The sequence below is a fragment of the Doryrhamphus excisus genome, chromosome 7, assembly GCF_030265055.1.
Source record: "Doryrhamphus excisus isolate RoL2022-K1 chromosome 7, RoL_Dexc_1.0, whole genome shotgun sequence".
NCBI classification, from domain to species: Eukaryota; Metazoa; Chordata; class Actinopteri; order Syngnathiformes; family Syngnathidae; genus Doryrhamphus; species Doryrhamphus excisus.
The window spans coordinates 8,736,003-8,746,677 of record NC_080472.1 but is presented as its reverse complement, the minus strand read 5'-3'; the positions used below and the strand labels follow the sequence as shown (position 1 = coordinate 8,746,677).

At 39.5% G+C, this 10,675-nt stretch overlaps 1 protein-coding gene across 1 annotated transcript; it reads left to right on the top strand.

Annotated features, from left to right (window-relative positions):
• Window positions 1-1,188: 1,188 nt before the first annotated feature.
• LOC131132601 (adapter molecule crk-like) lies at window positions 1,189-10,675 on the top strand. The gene is made up of 3 exons (XM_058078378.1): window positions 1,189-1,724; window positions 4,127-4,740; window positions 6,813-10,675. Exons 1-3 carry the CDS (start codon window positions 1,502-1,504, stop codon window positions 6,945-6,947), a joined length of 972 nt encoding a protein of 323 aa, XP_057934361.1. The 5' UTR covers window positions 1,189-1,501; the 3' UTR covers window positions 6,948-10,675.

Sequence of the window (10,675 nt, the reverse complement as noted above, 5' to 3'; positions counted from 1 at the left end):
GAATTGTGAGAAGTATTGGGCTGGGAGTGGCGGGTGGGGGTAGAATGTATTGATATATTTACAGTATAGAACCTTGCCATCAGCTGTTTATAATGATCTGCTTTGTTATTTTAAGAAACTCTGATGCAAATTTCTGCTACCGTTCATGAAATTTCTCTCCATGCATGCATCTTGTCCACTTCCAAGAGGGAGATTTCTGCAAATAAAGACAAAACATTTTATGTCAACACTTTAGACATGAAAATGAATGTATTGGAATGTGCACATAGGCTTTCAGATAGAACTCCTTCTGATAGATTACTGTTTTTGCCTTATTTTGCATATTTTTCCTATTTTTACCCAATACTGTATCTCGAAAACTATAGCGAATCTTCACTTCTAACTTACTTTTTCTTGATGTCACTACTTTTGTCCTGGAAGAATTTTGCTTGTAGACCAGTGTAGACCAGTGTAGACCAGTGTAACTGGCAAAAAGAAAACATGAACAAAGATTTAATTCCCATACATCATGGAACATACACAACAAAAAACTATTACAACATATGAACATATGAATATATTATAAGCACTTTAAAATAGGGCGTTATTTTTCGATCCCCCTGTATATTTCATAAAAAACATCAGAGGTTTGTGATTTAAGTGAAAAGCATAACATTAGTATCAACTTCATTATTTGCTGTTTTTTTATTACCACATTTACTGTCATTTACTGTTTTTTCCCCCAAATATTTTATCCACAATATTATACATTTTAAAATTACAACTTTATTTTGTTTTGTTTCTCATAACATTCCGCCTCATCTGATATTTCAACTGTAGGCTCCTAAAATGACATTATATTTTCTCATAATATTATTAGTATATTCTCGTGAAATGTTGACTTTATTTCCATAATAATTTGACTTTTTTTACTTTTTCCAAAACTAATCTTCAAAAAATTACAAATTTGTTTTGTTTGTTTCCCACAATATTATATTTTTTTCTTTAATATTTCCACACCCACTCCTCATGCTGCACTTGACGGGTTTATGTTCATGAATTACACCTGTAATCTCAACAAAATACAGTGAAAAGACGAATCAATCATGATAAACATGATAAATATTTTCAAAATACGACCAAGGGTGAGTTTGAAACACGTGTGTCGTTTTTCCGACGTTCGCCAGATGTCTTGAACGCAGCTCTTCCCATTGACCAGGCATCCCTTCCGGTAGATGAGGTCAACTTTTCCCCAGATCCGCCATTTCAGTCCCGGAGTTTCTTGTTGCATATTACTTTGGGATTTTGGCGTCATTTCATCACACAAACCAGTTCTGTATCAGGGTTTTACTGGGCTACGATAACATATTAACCCTCGGTGCCTCGACGTTACTCGGGAAAATCGCCTCAAGTCGTCATATAACACATTTTTTCTAATGCGGGGGGAGAGTCACCGACCCAAAGTTTTTGTATGAGTTGCGGATAAAGAGAGGCCTCAAGCCTCGGGCGGAATCGTTCAGCCATGGCGGGTCATTTTGACGCCGAAGACCGAGCGAGTTGGTACTGGGGGAGGCTGAGCCGCCAGGAAGCAGTCTCTCTCTTACAGGGGCAGCGGCATGGCGTTTTCCTGGTGAGGGATTCGATCACCAGCCCCGGGGATTACGTGCTGTCCGTGTCGGAGAACTCCAAAGTGTCCCACTATATCATCAACAGCATCAGTAATAACAATCGATTATCCGGCTCAGGTAATTTGACATATTTTCCTATAACCCCTTTTCTTGATGTGCAAAATAACACTTTTTTAAAAATGCCCGACTTGCTTGCTATGGCTGCGCCCCCTCCCTGTTCCGCCTTCACCGTGTGCACTAAACCGCCATAGTGGAAAGTACAATTTGATCCGTTTGCCAGCATTTTGCCATTTGAACTTTGCAACCCCTTAGCTGATTGCACATATTCTGTTGTTGCATTTTCTGCTTTGCATTTCGGCGCATTGGAAACATACACCAGACTTTTTTTAACCAACATTTGAAGTTGGAAGAGTGGTGTAGCGCCGTGCTGCACTGCTAGCTAGTGGCCCATATAGCATGTCAGAAAACGGGTGTTTACGTCAGGACTGCAATAATTGTATCACAAGTAGTACCCCGCACGCATTAATTGAACCCGAAGGATGCAAATAGTCAGTGATTGTGATGAAGTTTTGTTTATTTTTTTTATAAAGTTAAAGCAGTCGCAGAACTGACATATTTCTGAATGCACTTTGGTTGCTGACGTCCCACTCCCAGCCAGACTTCCTTAGTAGTAAGATTGAAGATGATTTTGTTGGTGATGCTGGCTGTGCCGACTGGCCCGTTACTTTTTGAATGGAACTGGACAACCTCCGCTGTCACAACTGGGGGATGACGACTCAGTTTGGCTTCTGTGGAATGTCTGTCATCCTGCCTTCTTGCACACTCGCAGTCCTGCTTCCACCTCAGACTCTCTGCTCTTTTGTTGCACGACCTTTGCCCTTTCTGGGTTTAGGCTACCTTTTCACACTTCAGGGAGTCATATAGGACTTGTTTGGAGAAACGAGGTACTACAAGGTACTAGTTCCAGTACATAACTGTCATACGCACATGCTAATGTTGGCTTGCTCCACAGTCTCCACTATGCTGCAGTATCCCTCAGTCTCCATTTTTTGTAAAGCCATAGAAAATCTTCCACATGATCTAGTACGGATATCCAGTTTGACAAGCGAAAGATATGTTGGCGGTTGACAGGCTGCCTCTTAAAGGGATAGTTCTAATAGGCATTTTTGTGATGCAAATGTATGATACTTTTGAACGCATATTGTTTTGAGAAGCCAAACTTTTTACTTAACTGTCCTCAGCAACTAGCTGGAACTACTTTCCTCACCACCGAAATCCCACCAGAACTCGGCTCAGGACCAAGTGGAGAATGAGTCGCTGTTGACGGACAAAAAATACAAACTATCCCTGTAATGTAAGAGCCTGGGCTGCCAGGATTGTCACGATAACTAATTTTGGACAATAATTGTCAGAGAAATTATTGTCGATAATTAATATCATTGACAATATTTTTTTAAAACAATTTTTTCATGAATCATTTGGCATAATAATGGGAGTAAATGGTATCAAAAGCAATACACTTTAGTATTTAACACTGTCATTGGCATGTCAAGAGCTTATAAATATAATCAATTAAACAAAGTAAAAGCTCAATAAAAATTAAATTAAGTCTCAGTCAATCATAATATTTCAGATTTTGACTCTGTCACATTTGTCTGAATATTACAAAAAAAAAACAAGCAATTACCTGGAAATTTCATCCCAGTAATTTTTCCCAGCAATTCAAAAACGGATGTAGCTTAGCAAACTTTTTTAATGGGATGTGAGCCACTGCTAACATTGCTACAAAATTCACGACAATTTGTAATGACCCGTGCTTGCGATTACGGAAGACAAAGGCATCAGTGCAATTCCAGTTGTATTTGGTTTGCTCCGGAAAAAGCTGAAAAAAGAAGTGGCGCTCTTATTTTGAAGGCTGGAAGTGTGTGTTGAGAATGTTTGATGACAGGCAAACATCGCGGCAAATTCTGAACCTTTTCCCGAAGCCGGGCAGCGAGGCTTCGGACGTCATCAATTCCAACCCCTCCCCCCAATGAATCAAGCCTCGGTACTCGGAAGCGTCAATTACTCGCCACAGGACACAGAGAGAAGATTCTAAGTTGAGGTTGTGCACAAATTCAACCAAGAAATATTCACATTTACACTCAACAACGTCAATTTATGTACTGGATTCTAAATTAAGGGACACCGAAGCCCAAAACTTACCACTTCCACACAGAATGGGAGGATAACTTCATGTAGGATGGTGGTTCCCAAAACGTTTTTCAGACATTTCACCTGAAGCCATGTACCCCCTGACTCCTGCACACATGAACACAAGCCTTACCTAGCCTTGCTACTGCTTTTTTATATCCAGGCAGATCGGGCACCATGTGGCTCATTGCTGCCCCTCACAGATCGATCCAGGTACTATGTCAGGTCTCTATCAGTAGGCAGATCATCAAGTGATTTCCCCCCCTAACCACCACATCTCGAAAATATGAATGTTTGTGCGGAGCTTAACGTGTGTCCTCTGCCAGGTTTGGCTCCTCCACGGTTTCGAATCGGGGATCAGGAGTTTGAGGCCCTGCCGTCCCTGCTGGAGTTCTACAAGATCCACTACCTGGACACCACGACCCTCATAGAACCCATCAGCAAATCCAAAAACTCAGCGTTTGTCAGTGCCTCCTCTGCTGGCGCCCCCCAGCAGCCTGAGGAGGCGGAGTTTGTCCGGGCGCTCTTTGACTTCCTGGGCAATGATGAGGAGGACCTGCCCTTCCACAAGGGCGACATCCTGCGCGTGCTGGAAAAGCCCGAGGAGCAGTGGTGGAACGCCGCCAACCAGGAGGGGCGCGCCGGCATGATTCCTGTACCCTACGTAGAGAAGTACCGACCTTCCTCGCCCACCGCAGCCGGCACCACTGGCATGGGCGCCCCTGTTGTGGGCACTGGACAAGGGGGGCACGTCGGCGTTGCACTGGCTAGTGTGGACGGAACTGGGGCCCCTCAGGGCAACGCTCTGGGTGACCCGGGCCAGTACGCCCAGCCGGTGGTCAACACTCAGCTTCCCAACCTACAGAACGGCCCCGTCTACGCCCGGGCTGTTCAGAAAAGGGTGCCCAACGCCTACGACAAGACGGCGCTCGCTCTGGAGGTAGCGCTTTCGCACTTTTTCACCACGACTGTCCCCTCTAGTCACCGTTATGCCCTCATTTGCGTCGCTTCTTGTCCTCCCCGTCATCGTGGTGTCAGCTGAACTTTAATGCTCATCAATGGCCGACTCACGCATGTGTGCACTTGCACAAAGTGCCCTTACAAATGTGAGCTGACAGCCACACAGTGACACACTGACCAGCACATATTAGCACAGAATGCAACACTTGCCCATTGTGTCCCGATTTCAGTGATGGGAGTGTCTCATTGTGGGGACGACAGCAGAAAGGCATTCTGGGACATTTACATTTTTCCACACCTTTTTGGCCTTTCCACCGTTTTTAGTCACCGAAAAGTGACTTAAGTCTACAGTTGCATATATTCTATCCCAAAACTTTGCCCTCCTTTTTATTTCCCATTTTACTAATGAAACATAAGACAACGCTACGCATGCAGCTTTAAGCACCTTCCCTCCAGTGGTGAAGTGACGCCATTATCATATCATGCAGATTTATTGCTCGTGTAGGCACACCTAGCCCCAATTACATTTCATCGCACAATCACTTCCGAGTATCGCAGTTAAAACTGCAAAACTTAATCAGTTAATTGATTATTAATCGATTATCCAATTAATCAAGTATTTGTGTCCTCGTTTTGTGAAATAATAATGGAAATATCCTTTCAAATGACAGCCTTTCAAATGTTTTTTTTTAAATTACATTTCCAATTGTCATCTCAGAAAGGACATCAATTATCTTTGTGGTTTTGGCAAAGCAAAATATTCTCACACATCAACTTCGACTTTGGACAACAATGATGGACATTCTGATATGTTGTGGACCAAACCGCTAGCTGTTTGCTCTGCATATTGTGGATTGACATTTGATGACGTTTACTGGCAAAATGAATGATCAATTCTTCGGTTACTTTGATTTAGTTTACTTTTTTTTAACTTTTTGTTTTTTTAATATACTCTATATTTTACTGTTATGTTTGCTGTTATGTCAAATTAACTCTCAACCCTCTTGGCGCCAGAGTTGTTTTCAGTTTTGATGTTACTATTTCGGCTGCATGGTGACAGTGGTTAATGTACAGGCCACACAGCTTGGGAGAACCGAGTTCGATTCCACCATTGACGATCTCTGTGGAGTTTGCATGTTCTCCCCGTGCATGCGTCCTCCCACATTCCAAAAACATGCTAGGTTAATTGACCACTCCAAATTGTCCATAGGTATGAATGTGGGTGTGAAAAGAAGGGAGCGCCATACTACCAGAGTTTTGGGGCACTTTTGCTAAACTTTCAATACCCACAAAATATTGACTACATAACCATTGAAACTATATAAAGAAACTTCATACTCTCTTCTTTCAGCAGGAAAAAAAAGTTTGTTGCTAGCATTTTGGGGTCTTTATAAATCAGCAGTAGAACATACGGTGGTTTCAGCAAAAACACAAAATTTTGGTTAAAAAAAAAACTGACATCCATATTTTTTGTTCCAGTGACACGTCACACATCTGAACCGTTGTTTACTTCTATAAAACAACAAAGTAAAAAAGGTTTGGATGGCCAAATAACTACTTTTAGTCACAGATTTAGAACATAACACAAAATAATTTACTGCTCTGTATACAGTAAATATAAAGATGCAAAGAAAAAGTTTTTTTTCCTTTGTTTTTGCATTGTAAACAAAGGACAGGTATTTGACTATATTTCCTACATTTAGTGTTTTTTATTTTTTTTAATTCAATTACAATTTTCAATGATGGTTTTTAGTTATTTATCTTTTGTAATATTTGCCTAACTTCCCAAAGCTGTCCTGGTTTAAAATGTGTTAAAAGGTAAACATTAAATATTATATATAATTTATTATATATAATAAAAAATAGTATAATAATAAATATATATCTAATATTTATATTTTATTATATAATATAACAGTAAATATGAAAAGGTAAACTGGTTGAGACCCTGCTGGTGCCAGCAAGCATTGCACTCGTTCCCCCAAATCCAAGTATTTATGAGCCGTACACATCCCATATTTAATATGTATTTTTTTCCGTATCCTTCAACAGGTCGGCGACATGGTGAAAGTGACCAAGATCAACGTGAACGGCCAGTGGGAGGGTGAGTGCAAGGGCAAACGAGGCCACTTCCCTTTCACTCACGTCCGACTGTTGGAGCAACACCAGCCGGACGATGAGAGCTGAGAGACGCTCTCATGTGTCGCCTCCCGCATCATTCACGCTCATTTTTGTTGTGAAGGAGGGGAGGACACACACACAAACGACAAAGCAAACGTGAGTTCAGCAGGTCCCGGACCCCCCGGGGTCCGAGGTAAAGGCAGGCCAGATGAGCTTTAGTGAAAAGGGCTTCTCTTCAGATGGACTTGAGCTCCTCCAGAACAGAAACCATGAAAGTCATCGGTCAAACCCAAATGATCATTTTTATACATACCTTTATTGATAAGGTATACAGATGACTTTCTTATGTTGCTTATGATTTATATGGGATTGCAAGTGCCAATCTTTTTTCAGGTGAAAACAACAACAGAGGTCTCACTCTGTTTTTATTTTTGAAAATCCCTCATTACATGTGTGCGACATGAAACCAAAAGTGAATGTTTACGCCTCTGGCTTACGGATGGGCATAATAGCTGGTTAATTATGTGGGAATAATTTGACTTGTCTTGGGGCAAAGTGGTGTGTAGTGCACTGCCTGGCTATAGCCAGCAGAGGCGCTCTGGAGCAACATTGAACTGTTCAAGGATCCCTGACATCGAGTTTGCTTGAATAAGTTCTATATATAATTTTTAATGTCCTGCATTGTTGGATTTTTTAAAGCAAATATGCATAAATGGCATTCGTAGTTGATGGCGCCACTCATGACCAACAAGTTCTCAAAGTCGCGACACCTCTCAGCCAAATGCTTTTCGAGGTAGATCGGCGACTTGGTTCAGTACATTTATCATCAAAACAGTCATGCCGAAATGTTGTGCTGCTGCTGGATGTTCACAGTATTTGTGTGATACTATAACAAAAAGAGGAAGGTGTAAGACAATGGACCATCAAGTGTAAAGCAGGAAAGACGGATGGAAACAAAACAGTAAAGTCTTTTACGCTCATTAAAACAATAATTGAAGGGTCAGCATTGTGTATTTTGAAGGTGACCAATCTTAATCTTCATGTTTTAAGGCTTAAAACCAAATGTTTCTTCCTTTTTTCTCAAACTATCGACACATGGCTCAAATCTTGATGACTGTAAACAACCTCTGACTTGTACAGTGCACCGCCATGTTTGTTTACCTGAGTGATGGTACTCCGATGATGTCACTTCGGGAAATGAGACTGAACTGCGAGAGCTAGTCCGTCACGGGTGGCGCCATCAACTATAAATGGAAAGAAACTACAATTTAACATATTTAAGCAAAGTTGACCCCAGAAATGGCCGCCGTATTTTCCGAACATCCTCTCTGCTCGTTTTCACGTCGCTCAAGAGTAGCTAACGTCACAGGAACTCCAAAAAACGTTGGTTTCTGTGATTTTAGTGCAGCAGGAACCGGCTTGGTGGCACGTCTGGCATTGCGGGAGTCGAAACATTTGCTTAGGACAACTGACCAGCCAGACCGTGTCGCTTGAAAATCTTAGCGTATTTTATTTAAGTGAATGTTGAGCCAAATGTTTCCCATTGCACCTTTTTTAATGTCCAAACTGCTCGGTGCCAATCACAAAAAATGGTGATAGTGATTATTTTTATGGACGCTGATGAACAAATGCTCTATTTATATGACCTTGAACCACACCGGATGGACTCATATATATATATATATATATATATATATATATATATATATATATATATATATATATATATATATATATATATATATATATATATATATATATATATCTCCGGCTTTCTCAACATGTGTATTCATGCTCATTACTCAACATTTCCTAGTACTCCAATTTGGGAGTACTTGTTTGAAAGTAGTATTAGGGCCACACTGGAAGGAATAAGAATGAAAATCGGGGGGGAAATCGTATCGTTACGAGTTTAAAAAAAAGTTTAAAGTACAGGAGCAATTTTATGTAATTTTATTAGGTAAGAAGATGTGATGTCCAAATAAAATCTGAATTTTCCAAGGGAAAAAAAAATTATTTACTATTTTTTACTATTTCGTCAATAGTCTGGTTTTTAGATGCATTATTGTGTGAATGTAGTCTGAGCTTTATGAGCAAAAACTCAAAGGGAAATGTCAATACGTTTTCCAGCGAAAGTGAAAAATGAAACGATGCAACTTTTCCACTTGGACACTTAAAGCATTACATGTATATGTAAGTTATATTGCATATACAGTATTTCAAGAAAAAAATGCATCTCAGCTATTGGCATCAAAATTGCTCATTTTCCCCCATTTTTGATGTACTTTGAAAAAAAGATGGGTTATTTTATTTTTTCCATTATTTTAACTCCTAAATAATCTTTGTAAATTTTCTTCTTGTAAATGTTGACTTTATTCCCATAATAAAACTTTTTCTCTAACCAAATTTTCCAAAAAGGTACAACTTTTTCTCAAATCATGACTTTTAAAATTTAAATATTTAATATTAAGACATTGATTTCTTGTTAGATGTCTTTTTTTCTCTTAATATTTTTTTTTCCTCTTATGCTATTTCTATGTTGTCATTTTTTAACTTAGAAAAAACGGCATAGCTGATTATAAAACTTTTTTGCAATTATTTCATGCTCTAATGTACCATGGAGCGTTATGGAATTAAAATCATAAATGCACAAGGCAGAACTTGTAATATTACGAAAACAAAGTCAAAAATTATTACTAATATGAGGATAAAGTCAGAAATTTTCAGGAAAAATGTTAATATTTGAAAAACTCATTACGTAATACTACGGCAATAAAGTCATCCATTTACGAGAAAGTTGTCAATTTAGGAGAAAAAAGTTTATATGAGAATTAAGTCGTAAATTTACAAGAAAAAAAAATTTTGAAAAAACGTACATTCCTGAGAAAACTTGTAATACTACGGGAATAAAGTTGTACATTTAGGAGAATAAAATTGTAATAATGAGGAAAGAAAATGTTAAGATTTCGAGTCGGGGGCAAAATAGAGCATAGCTATTTTCTCTTGGTCCGGCGACTAACTTCAGGAAGAGAGGGAACTTTCCTCTCGCTTCAGGCGAGCTTTTATTTATAACGTGGCAGCAAAACACATGAGCATGTCCAGCCCTTCTCCCGCATGTGGCGCTAACACAAAGGTCCGCCCTTTCATAGCTGTCTCGGGCAATGCCTGTAACATAAAGTTAGGATTTTTTTCTCCCATATTTACGTCTTTATTCTCGAAATCTGCGATTTTTCCTCAATGTGGCCCTAATAGTCCGCCGTACTTCTGGCTTAAGTTGATTTCCTTTGATCCAGTGCGGCTCTAGCACTCCTTTCAATGTTGGAGCTTATTGTGCTGCTAAATGTGGAGCTTCATGTGATCAAGTAAGTTTGTCTTTTTGGCAGAGTGAACACTTCTAAAAAATAAAACACCCAAACTCTGGTTCCTTTGAGGGTATTTAAGGAGGAATTGCAGCAAACTCTTGGATAAAGAAGATTATCCACAATGAAATGGCATTATAGCGACTGGGATGTAAATGTTAAAGAAGACACTTGTGTGTATTGTATGTATGACCTGTTAACATGCACCTTAACGCCCATACTGCTTTCTAAAGTCTTCATGCCCCCCCCCCCAAAAAAAAATTTTCAAATATTTTCATCCCCCGCCTCATTAAAAGGACCAGAAACGAGCAAAAACATCATTCTTTTGTACATTGTTAGTGTTATGAAAATATATTATTTCATGTTTTAAAAGAAAATACATTTTTTTCTGTATCGTGTTATGTGTCAATAATATACCTAGTCAATAAAAATGTA

What these genes read in the sequence shown, in the direction of transcription:
- LOC131132601 (XM_058078378.1), top strand. Translation starts at nt 1,502, where the DNA reads ATGGCGGGTCATTTTGACGCCGAAGACCGAGCGAGTTGGTACTGGGGG. An exon ending in CAATCGATTATCCGGCTCAG is followed by an intron (nt 1,725 to 4,126) that starts GTAATTTGACAT and finishes GTCCTCTGCCAG; the next exon opens with GTTTGGCTCCTCCACGGTTT. An exon ending in AGACGGCGCTCGCTCTGGAG is followed by an intron (nt 4,741 to 6,812) that starts GTAGCGCTTTCG and finishes ATCCTTCAACAG; the next exon opens with GTCGGCGACATGGTGAAAGT.